General features: G+C 37.6%; 1 protein-coding gene across 14 annotated transcripts in view; it reads left to right on the top strand.

Moving 5' to 3' along the window:
• Positions 1-18283, top strand: part of ENOX2 (ecto-NOX disulfide-thiol exchanger 2) — a 291324-nt gene that overhangs the window by 250893 nt on the left and 22148 nt on the right. For all 14 annotated transcript variants that reach the window (XM_037016941.2, XM_037016937.2, XM_037016938.2 and 11 more), the window contains 4 exons: positions 3220-3453; positions 5586-5798; positions 7578-7684; positions 16137-16251. In XM_037016941.2, the coding sequence (XP_036872836.1) occupies positions 3220-3453; positions 5586-5798; positions 7578-7684; positions 16137-16251 (669 nt within the window). The remainder of the gene's footprint in view (positions 1-3219; positions 3454-5585; positions 5799-7577; positions 7685-16136; positions 16252-18283) is intronic.

Raw genomic sequence — 18283 nt, 5'->3', positions numbered from 1 at the left:
AAGGCAAGAGCTATTCTGCAAGCTTGTGTTGAGAATAAAATGATATAAATGTATAAACGAACCTAGTTCAGCTTTTGAAGCTTTAAAAGTTAATAAAAACTTACTAAATGTTTTTCCCTATATTTTGTTGAAACTTAAAATGGGTAGTATAGATGGCACAAAAAGTGGAGGTGCAGACTTGAATACTGGTTTTCTGAAGCCTAGCCCTATACCACTATATTATAAGCACACTACTTCTTTCTTTAAGGATCCCAAAATATATTTCTCCTGGACCACATAATTCTCCCCATCGTATCTACTATTTTTCCCAGAAATAAATGTTTCAGAGTCACCAAATACATCTAGGAAGTGATTTGGGGAACTGAAATGCCAAGCTGATACATTGAAATTTTATCAAAATTCTGTGTGGTGGAGTGACTGACTCTCCTGAAGTTATCCAAAGACATCACAGTTTGAGGCCACCTTTTCTATTCTTCCCAGCCCATGCTACTATATAACGCCCATTTTTGCCTATGTTGCCTTATAAAAGTTTTATGGTTTAATGAATTACATTCAGGTCTTTGATCCATTTCGAATTTACTTTTGTGTATCGGGTTAGACAATGCTCCAGTTTCATTCTCTTACATGTAGCTGTCCAGTTTTGCCATTCCCCATTGTATATCCATGGCTCCATTATTGTATATTAATTGACCATATATGCTTGGGTTTATAGCTGGGCTCCTTGGTCTCTTCCATTGGTCTATGCATCTGTTCTTGTGCCAGTACCAAATTGTCTTGATTACTGTGGCTTTTTAGTAGAGCTTGAAGTCATGGAGCATAATTCCCCCACTTTATTCTTCCTTCTCAGGATTGCTTTGGCTATTTGGGGTCTTTTGTGGTTCCATATGAATTTGAGAACTATTTGCTCTAGTTCATTGAAGAATGCTGTTGGTATTTTAATAGGGATTGCATTGAATCTGTAGATTGCTTTAGGCAGGATGGCCATTTTGATGATATTAATTCTTCCTATCCATGAGCATGGGATGTGTTTCCATTTATTGGTATTTTCTTTAATTTCTCTCAAGAGTGTCTTGTAGTTTTCAGAGTATAAGTCTTTCACTTCTGTGGTTAGGTTTACTCCCAGGTATTTTATTCTTTTGGATAAAATTGTGAATGGAATTGTTTTCCTGATTTCTCTTTCTGTTAGTTCACTTTTAGTGTATAGGAAAGCAACAGATTTCTGCATATTAGTTTTGTATCCGACAACTTTGCTGAATTCTGATATTAGATCTAAAAGTTTTGTAGTGGATTCTTTAGGGTTTTTATGTACAATATCATGTCATCTGCAAACAGGGACAGTTTAACTTCTTCCTTGCCAATCTGGATGCCTTTTATTTCTTTGTATTGTCTGATTTCCATGGCTAGGACTTCCACTACTATGTTGAATAGAAGTGGGAAGAGTGGGCATCCTTGTCTTGTTCCTGATCTTAAAGGAAAAGCTTTCAGGTTCTCGCTGTTAAGTATAATGTTGGCTGTGCGTTTGTCATATATGGCCTTTATTATGTTGAGGTACTTTCCCTCTATACACACTTTGTTGAGAGTTTTTATCATGAATGGATGTTGAATTTTCTCAAATGCTTTCTCAGCATATATGGAGATGATCATGTGGTTTTTGTCCTTCTTTTTCTTGATATGGTGGATGATGTTGATGGATTTTCTAATGTTGTACCATCCTTGCATCCCTGGGATGAATCCCACTTGATCATGATGTATGATCTTTTTAATGTAGATTTGAATTTGGTTTGCTAATATTTTGTTGAGTATTTTTGCATCTATGTTCATCAGGGATCTTGGTCTTTAATTTTCTTTTTTTGTGGTGTCTTTGCCTGGTTTTGTTATTAGAGTGATGCTGGCCTCATAGAATGAGTTTGGAAGTATTCCCTCTTCTTCTACTCTTTGGAAAACTTTAAGGAGGATGGGTATTAGGTCTTCACTAAATGTTTGATAAAATCAGCTGTGAAGCCTTCTGGCCAGGAGTTTTGTTCTTAGGTAAGTTTTTGATTACCAGTTCAATTTCATTGCTGGTAATTGGTGTGTTCAGATTTTCTGTTTCTTTCTGGGTCAGCATTGGAAGGTTGTATTTTTCTAGAAAGGAGTCCATTTCTTCTAGGTTATCCAGTTTGTTACCATATAATTTTTCATAGTGTTCTCTCATAATTCTTTGTATTTTTGTGGTGTCCATAGTGATTTTTCCTTTCTCGCTTCTGATTCTGATTATGTGTGTAGACTCTCTTTTTTTTCTTGATAAGTCTGGCTAGGGGTTCTCAAAGAAACAGCTCCTGCTTTCATTGGTTCTTTCTATTGTTTTATTCTTCTCAATTTTATTTATTTCTGCCCTAATCTTTATTATATCCCTCCTTGTACTGACTTTGGGCCTCATTTGTTCTTCCTTTTCTGGTTTTGTTAATTCTATGTTTAGACTGTTCATATGGGATTGTTCTTTTCTGAGATAGGCCTGTATTGCAGTATACTTCCCTCTTAGCACAGCCTTCACTGCATCCCACAGATTTTGCAGTGTTGAGTTATTGTTGTCATTTGTCTCCATATATTGCTTGATCTCTGTTTTTATTTGGTCATTGATCCATTGATTATTTGGGAGCATGTTATTAAGTCTCCATGTGTTTGTGGGCTTTTTCATTTTCTTTGAGTAATTTATTTCTAGTTTCATACCTTTGTGATCTGAGAAGCTGGTTGGTACAATTTCAATCTTTTTTAATTAACTGAGATTCTTTTTGTGGCCTAGTATATGGTCTATTCTTAAAAATGTTCCATGTACTAGAGAAGAATGTGTATCCTGTTGCTTTTGGATGGAGTGTTCTGTAGATGTCTGTTAGGTCCATGTGTTCTAATATGTTGTTCAGTGCCTCTGTCTTCTTACTCAGTTTCTGTCTGGTTGATCTGTCATTTGGAGTGGGTGGTGTGTTGAAGTCTCCTAAAATGAATACATTGCATTCTATTTCCCCCTTTAATTCTGTTAGCATTTGTTTCACATAAGTAGGTGATCCTGTGTTGGGTGCATAGATATTTATAATAGTTATATCATTTTGTTGGACTGACCCTTTTATCATTATATGGTCACTTGAAACCACTGCAACCACATCTGAAGCACTGAACATGGAAAGGTACCATTTTTCAGTCACTGGGCTGCTCTTGTACTCTCTCTGCCTCTTGTCCATTTAGGTTACCGTATTCGCCTGGGCTCCAGCACTGACAAGAAGGACACAGGCCGACTCCATGTTGATTTTGCACAGGCTCGAGATGACCTGTATGAGTGGGAATGCAAACAGCGTATGCTAGCAAGGGAGGAGCGCCACCGTAGGAGGATGGAAGAAGAAAGATTACGCCCACCTTCCCCACCCCCAGTGGTCCACTATTCAGATCATGAATGCAGCATTGTTGCTGAAAAACTGAAAGGTATATAAAACATTCAACCATTGTGATTAAAAGAACTATTTTCTTAGGAGAAATTATTTAAAAAGATATCTGTGTTTTTGGCAATTATCTTTTGAATTTCCCACAACAGATTCAGGCATTTCTCATGTTGGAGCCTAGCAGACAGAGAGGTATTTTTTGGTCATTCAAAAACCTGAAAATGTGTCCCTCCCTCCTGTGTTTCTGTTCCATCACTGTCTCAAGGGATGGTGTTTTTCTGTCTATGCACATCAAGTGACTAGGAAAAAACAAGTTTCTCCTACTTTTCCAGATAAGAAAATTTTAGCTGTGACCCATGACTTGTGGTCTGTAGGGATCTCCTTTTTATCACAGAAAACAAATTAGTTTTGAATTCTAAATCAGAAAAAAGTCAAGATTATAGAACTTGATGTGACCTTGGAAAACTCTGGTAAAAACCCCATTTGACAGATGAGAAAATGAAAGCCTTGAGAGTAGTCAGAGTTTACATTCTTGTTAGATTACTCAAAGACAGCTACCACCAACTAAAGGAGAACTTGTTAATTAAAATGGCCAACTTTTTTAACACAGTGTCTATAGAGACTTCTAGACATTGGTAAATCAGACTGCTTCCCCTGTAGTTTTGATTTCCTGTTCCCCTTGCTTGATTCTCAGAGCAATTTTGATTATCTAACATTAATTGCCCTTCCTGCTCTCCTCTGTTAGTAGCTTAAATCCAGTCTTTTTCAATCTCCAAGTATGGTTGATTTTACTGGATGAATGCTGGTATCCCACTAATCTTATTGATGACACCAACCCAGCTCTAATGGTATGAATTTTCCATGCTTCTTGTGCTCTAGGCTCAGCAAGATTCTGCTAATTCCACTTCACAAATAGGTCTCCTTCACCAAGCTTGTTTGCAACATATAGCCTGAGAGATTCACACATTTACAAAATCCATTGTTTGGATTGATTTTGTCTTCCTATAAAAGAAAAGCAGAAAACATAAGAGTCCAGAATAGAGACACAGAAATAGTGGTATATTTTGAAAAGCTAGAAATGCTGAAAACATTGGTAAGATGCCAGGTTCAAGGGTTACTTGTTCACATGACACCAACCATGTCAGTTTGAAGATTTTTGTTACATAGATTTTCTGGTTGTGTGGGTCTCAACAAAAAGTGAATATCAAAATAAAGACTGTATTCAAGGAATGAAATGAAAAGTTACTATAAAGGTGGGGGGTGGGGGCTGACCTCTCATATGCCTACACTGAAAAGAGGCAAGAGGCAAGAAGTTCAAATTGCAGTGAGAGATAGTTCCACTAGACAGAGGGATTTCTGGCCCGAGAGAGATGTGGAGCACTAGACCAGGCCTTCAGTGGGATGCTAATGGATTCACTCTATCAGAAGTCTTTAACTGATAAGTGGCTATCTCAGGAAGCTGGACCAGAAGTTTAGGAAGAGCTGTGCCACTACTTTAACATTAGAAAATAACTCCTAACTAGCTGCAGAAATCTACTCGGGCGTTCCCCAGGCAAGAGGAATACGATGTAGAGAAATGTAGAAATAGAATGAATTACATCAAAATAGATGGTGACTAGACTGAGTGGAAGGCCTGGGGCTGTATATTGAATGCATCAGTGATGTTATAAAAGGTCAAAGCTACAGTGTTTATACCTTAGGAACTACCCATTTAAGTCTTTCTTAAGGCTCTTTCCAATTCTATTATTCCATAGATCCATGACAAAATGACTGTCAAATTCAAGTTTAACTCAAGATTCAACTTTACATTTCCTTATTAAAAAATTGAACTGGAATTCTGAAGTTCTCTTACTGCTAGTTCATGTATCACACACATGCACACACACACAATCAGAAAAGTTTAAAAATTTGCAATATGTGAAAACTGTATCAGCAAAGAAAACTTTTTTAAGAAAAAAAAAGCAGTTCTCTGTCTGAAAATTCTTCATAATCTATAACCAATCTGACTACTTTTTAAGTTTTACATTCTGTCTGCCTGCCTGCTGCCTATGTGTGCATGGGTGTGCATGTAGGGCTCCTCATCCTCAGCAGTTCCTTTAGCAACCACTGCCAAAGAGCCATGGTGGCCTCTTTGGTTACTTTTCATGATTCTAAAATAAATTTTCTTTTTTTCAGATGATTCCAAATTCTCAGAAGCCGTGCAGACCTTGCTCACCTGGATTGAACGAGGAGAGGTAAACCGTCGCAGTGCCAACAACTTCTACTCCATGATCCAGTCAGCCAACAGCCACGTCCGCCGCCTGGTGAATGAGAAAGCCACCCATGAGAAAGACATGGAAGAAGCCAAGGAGAAGTTCAAGCAGGCCCTTTCTGGAATTCTCATTCAATGTGAGTACAAGCCAGAGTTCTGCTGGAGGGGTGAGGGGGCACGTCACTTAGTTACCACTTTCTCTATACAGGAGCCAGGTCTGCAGAGCCATCCTACGTCAAGAGGCAAGGCTCCCTTCTTCACCACCTTGTGATCTTATATTGCCAAATGCCCAAGCTCTGGTTTCATGGGATACATGTGGGCACCTCCCATGTTCATTTTCTTTGGTGTATCTATGACAGCTCCTGGCACTTAGGCCACAATCCTGTGCTTTTATTTTGCTTGCTCTCAAAGTAAGTTACAGCAGCCCCAGGCCTTGGTGGAGAGTTCAGAATTTCATTGATAAAGTTAGACTGTAGCACCAGCATTTGTAAACTTCTTTGCTTCAGATCTGCATCATTTTTATCATGTAATATACTTTTTGGTACCCCATCTTAGTAATAAATGTGATTATATTTCCCAAGGTGATTGAGCAAAAGCCAAATTTGCTGCTTCCCCTTTTGCTTTTAGTTTCATTTCCTCTGCATTTCCTTCACTGGGTGTCATAGACATTGGACAGTATGGGAAGCCACTGAAATGGCCATTTTCTAAAGCATACCACTCCAAACCTATGCAAGGTCTCTTAAATTAGACAAATCAGAAAAATTCTAAAGCGATGTTTTTAGTTCATCACAATATATAACTATGCACTTATCTCTTTTGAGTAAAGACCTCTGTTTACCTGAAAAATAAGGTATAGTTTTATGATTTTGCTTTTAAACAATTATGACCAACTCTTCTCATACTTGGCTTCTCATATTTGACTCATACATAATTGGGATTAAGGAGAAGTTGTTTCATTTTCTGTTTTTATTTTGAAAGTATATAAGAGCATGGAATCCAGGAGGAGAAAACCCATGTTTTTAGGGCTTCAGAATACATAGAAAAAGAGAGCAGGAAGCATCATGGGAATATAAATCCTTAAATCTTTAGTAGTCAAGGTACAAATAGGGCTGTAAAGGAAGAAATAACCTCTGGATATTCTTACTCTGAACACTGAACCAGGTAGAGGCTCTTGGGCTTCTTTTTCTTTCCCAAAAAAAAGGCATGTCTAAGTTTCCCTTCTCTTAAACTGGTTAGGATAAAGCCCCAGGATATTTGTACATATTTCCCTGCTTGACATGTTAGGAGACCCTGAAAAATACTCTCTAGGATTGCATTTACACAGTATTCTTCCAAAAAACATATTTCCCATTCAACAAGCCTATCTAGGTAGACATAAAATAGATTCCATCCATCTTAGGTTTTGATTTGATGCTTCTGGTTAAACATACTGCAGAATAGTACAAGGATGGACAATAGTAAAAGAATGGATTCTTTTGAAGTGAAATATCCAGGCTCATTTTGGAGGGCTAGTTTGGGGCTAGTTTATGAAAGAAAACAGTGGTCAAAAGGAGCTTGTAAGGTTTGGCACTTGCTGCCGTCCTGTGTGAAATCAGTAGTACTAACGCACATTCACCATGACTCTTGCCTCTCCTACCTGAATACAGACTACCCGTATTAAAACTTCTGTCACCATTACACCCCAAACTTTCTGAAGTTCCCTTTTTTTAATTCTGTATGTTGATATCTTTGCCTTTGAGTTCCCTCTAAGATCATGGTACCCCGACACACATAGCCTTTTCCAAGCACAGCCCTAGTCTAGTAGTGTCATACAAGAAGATACAAGAAGCCTGATGCTCTTTTTTTCTTTTTCTCCTCTCTTTTGCCATCCCTGGATGATGCTCTGGCCTGATTCAACTGCTGATCTGATGCTGCAGTTGAGCAGATAGTAGCTGTGTACCATTCTGCCTCCAAACAGAAGGCTTGGGACCACTTCACAAAAGCTCAGCGGAAAAACATCAGTGTTTGGTGCAAACAAGCTGAGGTTGGTAACTTTTTACTCTGGTAGTCCCTCAGTGTCTTGCTTTAACAAGTTATCTATTTGGAGTTTGGCCAGAATTAAATAATGCCAAGCTCCCATTGTCATAATAAGGTCCTAATGAAACACTAAGATGTGTTCTCTAGCCCATCACTGTGTCCAGACCACCTGCTGCCAAAAGGGTAGTAAATGTGCACATGCTGTCTTGAATGCATTCTGCTGGATGGAAACATTAGTAGTGAAAATGTAGCTGTGATAATTATAAGTTTACTTCTCTAAGCTAGTTAGTCCTAGGTACAACAATAATTACTGACCTGTTCTTCTAGTGTTAGTAATATTAAGGCTGTCTTAGATTTATTAGAGCATCTTGACAGTTGAAGCTGGAAGCTGCCTGGTGTTGCACTGGAGCGTTGCAATTTCTGAGTTTCTTTTATCAAACCTACTCAGCCATCTTTATAGATGGCAGTTTTTAAGGTAACAGAGGACTCTGATTTCAGATTATGACTGACACATACCTCTCCTTTTGTGCTCAAGTGACATTTTTAGCATGACACTAGAATATGTCTGACATGATTAGGTTGCTATTCTGAATCCAAGATTAAAAACCAAGATAGGAGGTTTGTTTTCACTGATTTGGAATGATGTCACATATGCCTCAAATTGTTCTGTTCCTATGGACAGCTTCTTTACCCAACTCTGGCACTTTCAATCTATGTATGCAGCAACTTGTTCAATTTCGTTTCTGAGTCCTCTTTGCCAGTCTGGTTGGTAGTAGTCTCACTTATCTATCAAGGCAGGTTGTCATGATCCTTAACATTTAAATAGCATCTGTGAGGCATTTGTATTTTCAAAAGCACTTTCACATTGGTTGTTTCACCTCTGCGAGACTCTCAGTAGATGTGGTTTAGTGGAAAGAACCTTACAGTCAGACGTGAACCCAAATCATAGCTCCAGTACATCACTGCATGGCTTTGAGCAAGTTAGCCTTTCTCCATCTCTCTCTCTTGATCTGTAAATTGGAGATAATAATGGAGCCAGTCTTACAGGATTAAAGAGACAAGAGATGTATAGGCAGTTTGAAAATATAAATGCTACATACTTGATAAATAGTATTATTTCAATTTATCATTAACAATTCCATAATGGATAACATAAGCAGATATAATATCCATGTTTTACATGTGAGGAAACTGAGACAAAGAAATATTAAGTGATATTCACAAAATTACACAGCTAGTAAGTGGGCAATGAAGAACTAGAATTTCTTCTCACTCTGAACTCTGGTATAAACTGCCTTGTAGTCTTGACTGAGTCATTTAATCTTTGTAGACCTCAATTTCCTAATCTATAATACGAAGATAATAATCTGTTTTTTCTGCCCTTCATAAGAATACATGACATAGTTCATGCGGCAACAATTTGAAAACCATGAAGAACATTTAGAGGAAAATAAGTCAAACCCTATTTATAAACTGATATGCTCTGACCCATCAGTTCTGGCTCAGAAAGGGACTTGGGGGTCACTGGAGAGAAATCCCCGAAGACATCAGCCCAGTGGATGGGTAGAGTCATAAAAAGCCAGTAGCATTTTTAATTGTTCAAAAAAAAGAATTAGGAGGAAAAAAAGGGAGTTATTGTCTTACTGTAACACAAAATGGTATTCTGATCCTAGGGCTACCTCCTGTTGTTTGAGCCTCAACAAACAAAATTCAACATTTTAATTCACTGTTTACTGAGCACTTAATCTGTTTCAGGCATTTTGACAGACAACACAGGATGAAATGGTCTTTGCCCTCAGGAAGCTAGAAGGGTAACTAAAATGATCAAGAGAAGTGGAGGTCAGTACCTTAAATTAAAAATACCCAAACTCTTTACTTTGAATAGTTTAGAAGAATAAAGGTCGAGAGAAAAATGCTCAATATGTCTTAAAATTGTATTAAAGTCTCTATTGTATTTAGTCTCTACCTTCCCTTAAATATATATATGCATGTATCCCTTTGAGGGAGGAAAGGAAGCTGTCTGAACTGGCCAGTCTGGTATGGAAAGCTCTGCTAGTACAACATTGCCTTTTCATAGGAAGAAGGGAAGTCTCTGGTTGGAGCACTGACTTGCCTAGGCCACAACTCTTTTGTGACCAACAGTGCAAGAAAATATTCTCCATTAATGTTATTCATCAAGGCATTCTGTGGTTTTTTTCAAGTCTATCTATCTGGTATGTATATAGTTGAGTTTAATTATCTGAGTAACAATAGCTATGCCCATGAACTGGACATTTCTCTGGGCCTATAGATAACTAGAGCTATATACACCCTGTCACCTAATATTGTAGCACAGCTTCCTTGGCAGAGTAATGGGGATAAAGTAAATGGCCAGCATGACTTGCCTAGAGCTACATGTTTCTTAATGAACCTTGCAGACTTTGTAGAAACCCAGAAAAAGACTTCCTGCCTATTGAATTGGACTAAAACTAAGGGTCACCTTGAATACCTCAATCTTGATAAGTAAAACTACTGAGAGTGAAACATAGATCATGACCTTCCTGTGGCATGCATTCCCTAAACCTAAAAGATGTCTTCTACTTCATATTAGTGTCTCTTTAAATCATGGCTTCTTTTTTAACCTCTGCACATTTTCACTTTATAATAAGCAACTTTGGGGACTAAAAGGAGCTCTCCTGTAGAAAGTGACAGAGCTTCCCTCTTAAATTGGAGCTGCCCCTTAGCAGCCAGCTGAGAATCAGGGCATCTCACTAGCTTAATCAACCAGACTGGCTTTTTTTTTTTACCTAGACATAGAAGCTACAACTTCTAAATTAGAGGTCTCATCAAGGTGGAAGTTTCTGACATTGAAATGTTTTATAGTTGTTTCTGGGAATAAGCCAGCTGGTGACCTCCACATGTCACAAACTACCTGTTCCTTGTCTTATTGTTACCCTCCTACCAGCAGGTAACCCTGTCTTACTCTGATGAGAGAAAGGTCATGGAGTAAAAAGGAAAAGTCCCCGCCTTGGGGGTGCTTTGGCACTCATCTCGTTAACATATGTCAGGCAGACTAGTTTATTAATGAGTCTTTTTCTTTGGTTTACTTTCCTGATTTATGTGTATATGAGGCCCTGCTGATACAATTGGGAAGAGCAATAAGAGAAAGCTGAAGTCCATCCCCTTACTGAAAGTGCCTGTAGTGACTCTACTGACACCTATATATTGTGGGAACTGTTTTTTTCTACTGAATCATTTAAAACCCATGCATTTCTCTCACTGAGAAGCTGGCCTAGATTAGAAGCTAAGCCTTGGATGATATATAGGAACTAGAGCCACAGCAGTAGGCACTAGAAGATACACCCTTGCATCCTCCCTAATATAAGATCTTATACCACCAGGCTAGAGAAAGAGGGACTTGGTGATTACTAGCTTTCTTGTAGAATGAAACACTGTGACTGCTAAAATAACTTCCCATATTTCCAAGCCTACAATCCCAAACTCTGAAGAACTGCAGATAGATGTTCAAGTCATCTACATACCCTTGTTTTAGGACCCATTTGCACTAACACTAGGTATTGCTTTCAACCAAAGAAACACATACCAACATATTTGGATCAATTTAATTTGTATTTCCATTATGTATCTCACAACAGACATTGATTCAGAACCTGTGTTTGTGCTTTGCTTCATTGTTCTGAATGAAATCTCAGAATTAAATTTCTACATAAATGTAGAAGGTCTCTCTGTCCTCTGTTCCATTTCTTTCCTTCATCTCACCCTTCCTCACCTAGTATCCTGTTAATATTGAAAGTGTGGGTGAATCCAACTTTATTACACAATTAATAAGGAATTTTGCATATCTGATAATCATGTTCCTAACATAAAACATGAGTAAGATGAATTTGAGTCCGCATACATTGTTGTGAAACTATACAGTTAATTAATGTGCAATGATTATGATTTGCTTACTGTATGATAAATCAAACATGTCAGCTGGTAGAAAGGGATTCTTTTCATGCCCTTTCTTCTGTCTCAGGTTTCAGTTTTATTCTATGTGAAAGTGCTTTGTCCTCCATTGTGGAGCAGTGTGTAAATTTCTAAGCTGCAGACAAATTACCATTAGAACAGACTCAAAGGCATTACAATGCATTTTCAGAAATCACTAACAGTTCACTGTTTCAGTGAAAAATACCACTGGTCTACTGTGAACAATATAGTGGTATAGAAACTTTAGGAGGGCTTCTTACCTTTTTGGATGTAGTCTCTACAAATGAAAATTTCTGGAAAACGTTTTTGCATGCCATTGGCACTCTTGGTTGCTACACTGTATCCAAATGTCAGGGTGGGAAATGGGGCAGATCTGGGAGGTAGCTGTTTACCTTGCTGCCTGCCCTTCAGTGGCTCAGAGTCCTCCTCATGCACCTGTATCCCAGGTAAGTAGAGTGTCCTCCCTAGGTAAGCACTACCTTTTAGCCTTTCACTCTGAAAGCATTTGGTAGAGTTTGATTTCCAAAGTATAGCTTTTTGATCCAACCAGAAAATACAGAAAACAAGTATCTTAGATATCAAATGTTTAAAGGTAAGGCTTTCAACGAAATAAAATCTCACCTGCCTTACTTTGGGGTACTGTCATTTACTAAATGCTGCCCATAAGTTTACTTTAGTTTGTTACCCTATGACTTATCTCTGATGTTCTCTTTGCCTTCATCCCATTCATGTGACCTAATATTGGATATTTTTGGAAGAGTAATGAAACAGGCCTTAATTTGTTTGTAGCTAAGGAAGGATTATCTAGTGGTTACAGGGCTCAGAGTTCTGCCATTTTGCCTGCCTGACTAAATAAGAGAGCAAACTTCCCCTTAGTTTTGAATCACCTCATTTCATTATCAGTAAAGGAATTGATAACATATTCCTCAAGTACTTTGAAGCACTGAGGTAAAATTTACCCATAGGTGTGTTATATTTCTAGGGATTTTTTTGAAGGTGTGGAAGACCTCTGTATAAGCTGTTATCACTTAGTTACTGAACTTTTTATACTTCTAAGAAGAAATAATGCTTTCTTGCCCAGCTGGAAGCAGTAAGGTGTTCTGTAGATGCTCAGCAGCTACAGGGCATGTCTTAGCTCTCATGTCTTCCTGCCCTGGGACATTTCCCTAGGAAGAATATAATTTACTCTTCTGAGAAACACAATAATTTGTCCTGAATTAGACGACATGTTTGTGAATTGAGAGTTAGTCTCTGCTTATACTCTCTGACAGTCCACATTTCTGCCTGGCAAAAGGAGAGCCTTGACTGTTCCTGATGCAGCAAGTTGTACAATATTCCGAATTTGCCCGTGTCAAACCTCATTATACACCTTCCCTGTAACAGCCCTTTGATGATAACTGAAACCCAGACTCCTGAGACAGAATGAATTCTTAGAAATGAGCAATTCCTGTATTGTTCTCTGTGCAATGAGTTTAAATAAGACATAGCAAATCTCTCTCTTGACACAGCTCTTTAAAGTTTATTTTTCTTGACCAAGTCATTATTTCCTTCTATTTTAAGTAATGCCCCTGCAGCACATGAGAGATGCTATGTTAGTATTTCTATTTTCTATTAATTCTATTTTTCTATTACTTCTTAACTATCAGGTAACACAGAATAGCTCACTTTTTAAAAAGTTACTTTTATTTATCTTCAGTGAAAGTTCGACTTGATATAGAAATTATTTTTCCTAATGGAAGAAATTTAAAAAGGAAAATATTAGCTGAGATGGTGATTAACTATAGCATTAATTATTAAGAAACCCACTTGAAATATTTATCCCCCTAACTGGAGGCAATTTTTGACAGACAGCTTTGTTGGCCCAATTGGAGCTAAACCTAGGCAAAGAATTCTCAGCTCATCACTGAGGAGCCTCTGAAAGGCTTCAAGTGACCTCTTAATGATTGCAAACTGCTCCAAAATGCACAGTTCTCGTGCTTGCTTTTTTATTGAAAAAGTGACTTCTCCAGTGTGATCTTGATCATTTCCAATGTTCTGCATGCTTTCCTGAAGAACTTTCTTCAGCATTTCTTGTAGTGCAAATCTTTGGGTGAAAAATTCTTGCATTTACATTTATCTGAAAATATATTTATATCAGATAAGTCATTTACAAATATATTCTCCCATACTGTTGGGAGAGGTTGGGGAGGGTGGATGGGGAGGAAGAAGGAGATTAAGGGGCACTGGAATTCACAATCACGATATAGGTGGGTCACAGGGAAGGCAATACAGCAGGGAGAAGACAAGTAGTGACTCTATAGCATCTTCCTACACTTATAAACAGTGACTGCAGTCGGGGGGGTGGGGGTGAGGTCTTGATAACATGGGTGAATGTTGAAACCACAGTGTTGTTCATGTGAAACCTTCATAAGATTGTATATCAATGATACTTTAATTTTTTTAAGTTAAATATATGTATATTTATAACATCTTCATTCTTGAAAAAACTTTTCGCTGGATATATTATTCTGAAAACAGATATTTTTATTTCTTGTTGTACTTTAAAGATATTGCTCCCCTGATTTCTGGACTTCATTGTTTCTGAAAGAAATCAAAGTATTCAAATTATTGTTCCCCTGTATATAATGTGTTATTTTTTTCTGGCTGCTTTTAAGAGTTTCTCTTTTTTTTCCCAATTTTATTAAGATATAATTGACATAACACTGTATAAGTTTAAGGTGTACTACAGCATAATGACTTACATATATTAGGAAGTGATTATCATAACAAGTTTAGTTTACTAAAGAGAGACTTTCTCTTTATGTTTAGTTTTCAGTAGTTTGGCTATGGTTTACCTAGGCATACTTTTTTTTCACACATTCCCTGCTTCAGGTTTCCTGAGCTCTTTGAATATATAGAGTAGTGTTTTTCATCAAATTCGAGAACTCTTCAACTATTTTTTCTTCAAATACTTTGAATCATTTAATCTCTTCCCTCTTTCTGTGACTCCAGTTAGTTTCTCTCTGTTCTTCAGATTGGATAAATCTGTATTGTTCTCTCAAGTTCTCTCTTTATTCTGTCATATCTATTCTACTGTTAGGTTCATCCAATTACTTTTATTTCAGATACTACATTTTTCAGTTTTAGAATTTCCCACTTGGTTGTTTTTTTAAAGTTTCTAGCTCTTTGCTAAGATTCTCTCTCTTTTAATTCATTATGAGCGCATTTCTTTCCATCATTGAGATAGTTATAACAGCTGCTTTAACTCCTTGCCTGCTAATTGCCGTATCAGGTTCATTTCAAGTTTGGTCTCTGTTGTCTTTTTTCTTCAAAGTAGGTCATTTCATCCTAGTTCTTTGAATGTCAAATAATCTGGGGCTTAACTTGCATACTGTAAATATTTTGCTTTTAAGTCTATTACTCTATTATGAATTCTATTTTTCCAAAGAATGTTGACTTTGTTTTCTTTTGTTTTAATGGTCTTTTTTTATTGAAGTATGATTGATATACAATCTTATATTGGTTTCAAGTGTACAACAGAGTGGTTTAACCGTTACCTATATTTTTAATGGTCAATTTCCTTCCTTGGATTTAAGATGGAAATTATCTCTCCTAGATGACAGCTCAAGTCTATGTTCATTCTTTTACACTTAGCTATGTTGTTTGGAATGCCCTGTAGTTCAAGGGTGAATTTTGAACAGATCTTACACACAGGTTTGGATCTCAGTGTCTCCGGCTATCTCCCTTCTGGCATACCCCTCCTCACTTTCCAAAGGCGGGAGTTGCCCTAAACTCTCTCCCTGGCGTCTTTAGCATATAAAAACTATAGGTTTTCTATTAAAGCTTTAACCACTCTGTGAGATGCTAACTGTTGTCTGCTCTTTTAAAAGACCCTTAAAATCTAGAAGACTCACACCCTCCCTCCAAGTGTCAGCTCCTCTTCAGAATATGCTCTATTTTGTTCACTGTGCAATGCCTTCAGGTAGCTGGGAGTTTGGTTTGGGTTTGTAGGTTGAGCATATAGTAATTATCCATGGAAAGGCTGATCTGGTAGAAGTTCACTCTTGGCAGCTTATTTTTGCTGTAACTTCTAAACCTGCAAAAGTTCAATTAAGAGTTCTGTCAAGTTAGACTAAGGGGAGAGGGAAGAGGATGGAAAGCAGCAAAATCAAAGGATTTGACATGGGAAAGTGAAAATGGCAGAACACTTAAAGGAAAGCCCAGAAATCCATATAAGTAAGAGGCGAGGTGTCTTTCATGGCCAACAGTACTTTCTAATATGGGAAGGATGCAAGAATCACTCCCTGCCAGAGCTCTGGGTATGGAAAAAATGCCGTATGCAAGACTGAGTGTACAACTCAACATGCCCTTTTGCGTTTGCCTTAAAAGTACACTGAAGTTTTGTTATTTGTCCAAAAAAATCCTGCCTCATCTTATCCTTAACTCTTTTCAACAATTTCCTAAACATTTTAAAGGCTTTCCCACCTAAAAAGCATACTTTTTAACCTTAGGAAATTCGCAACATACATAATGATGAATTAATGGGAATCAGGCGAGAAGAAGAAATGGAGATGTCTGATGATGAAATAGAAGAAACAACAGAAACAAAAGAAACTGAGGAATCAGGTAAAGATAATTCTGCTTTGTTTTATTTAACTAACATCTGCTTACAGGGATGATATTTTAAAACTGTTAACACCCAGTAAGGTATGAGCACAAACCAGCTACCAACAACTGGAAAGGCCATATAAGTACACACTGGCTGAATGCCAACCATGTGGCTATAGGATTTTCTGTGGTCTTCATTTACCCCCATATTTCATCACAGTGCCTAATTAAAAGTGGACTTGAAAAGTGGACAAAGCATTGGACCTAAAGTTAGAACAACTGAGGTCTAGTTCCAGCTCTGTCCTCCTCGACAGAGAAAGGACTTGTTTCCCAGTGAGGCTCAGCTTCCATTTTTGTAAGAAGTACATTATAAAAACCATCTAACAGGGATTTTGTGATGGTTAAATGAATCCATGCATTATTTAATAACTATTACATGCCAAGCACTTTGCTAGACATTGGAGATACGGCAGTATACAGTACCTACCATGTGTGTGTGTGTACGTGTGTGTGTGTGTGTGTCTGTGTGTGAGAGAGAGAGACAGAGACAGAGAAGACAGAGACCAGACTGAGTCTAATGTAAGTCAGACTTTCTTGGTTCTAGTACTTGCATATTAAAGTCAGCAGCAATAAAGCCACTTCAGTGGTCCTGGAATCTACTCCATAAACAGAAGCTCTTAAGGAAAGAAAACCACCAAGTCAGATTTTTTAAGGCATTCGTTAGCTGTTAGATCTGAATTTCCTCTATTTTTGCCATATGTTAGGTCTCTAAATATAAACCTCAATATATATTGAATAAACCCTTTATAATCAGTGGATAGCATTTTCAAAGCAGTGAACTAATTACTGCAAACATAGAGTATAAACTTATAGCCAAAATAAACAAAAGAGTTTAATACTAATTGAGCTATTCAAGTTATTTAAGTGCTTAGCCAGGGTGTTTTATTACTGTTGAATCTTTGACTGGTAGGATTGTCTCCACCTCAGCATCTGTAGTATCGTATAAGAGTTAATCCAGTGTAACCCTGAAATGAATGCAACCATAAGTTTGAGCATCCATTTGATAAATTGCTGAGTTTGAGGACTTATTAAGGAGGAGAGGGGTGTATGAGAGATTCAGACTGAAAGCACTTACTAGGGTTATATAATTGCATTTTGCTTCTGTATCTCTTTTGAGTTAAAAGCTGTATTGGCTACTGCACAGAATCTTATTCGTTTAGAGACTGGAAACTCCCTGACAGATCATCTTATAGCTATTTTCTTTCCTGTTCCACATGCCAGGATGCTGCTTTGTCAAATAAAGCTATCTACAATAGACTTAATGGAGCTTACCAAATAGCTTTTCTCCCAGAAGGTTTCAATTCATTTTAATTCAAGGACTTTTGTGCATTTTTCTTCCTTCCCCTCGATCGTATCTAATTTTGTTATCTCGCCTCTGTAGTACTCAACAGCAGAAATCCTGCTTACTGTGAACCAGTGAGTGGGTCCTCAGTTTTTATCTAAATCAGCTACATGTTTTAGTTATTGCTTGGTTCCAATTAAAAGCTTAAGCAACCAGATCTCAGGGTGGTTTTTTTTTTCTCTTTCTTGGTTGCCAAACTTGAATTCCAGGAGCCTACAGCATGTTTCTGCTTAAATTTTACTTCACAGAGAAAGTAAGAGTCAAAGCTAGGCTAGCAGTCTCAGTTAACCTTTCCTTGGAGTGCCACAAAATGTATATTCTTCAAGAGTATCTCTACTAGCGATCTCATATTTGTGATGCAATACTGGAAATACTCTTGACACAGAAGAAAGGACTACTGTGCTCAAAGCGATGTGGTGAAGAGGGAGAATCACATCAAAGCAAATTATGGTAGTGTGAAAATATTTCATCCTATTCTTAGCCATGATGGGAAGTACTCCTACCCAGTAAACTTAAGAAAAGCAGTTCCTTTTTAGTATCTATCTTCTGCCATCTTCACCTAGACTAATGGTTCTGAGATTTGGTATGTATATAAAAGTCATTGTGTTACCTTTAAAAAGTCAGATTTCTGGACTCCAGAGTGTGACT

The sequence above is a fragment of the Manis javanica genome, chromosome X, assembly GCF_040802235.1.
Source record: "Manis javanica isolate MJ-LG chromosome X, MJ_LKY, whole genome shotgun sequence".
NCBI lineage: Eukaryota > Metazoa > Chordata > Mammalia > Pholidota > Manidae > Manis > Manis javanica.
Note: the sequence above shows the minus strand (reverse complement) of the source record. Positions and strands in the feature narration are given on the sequence as shown.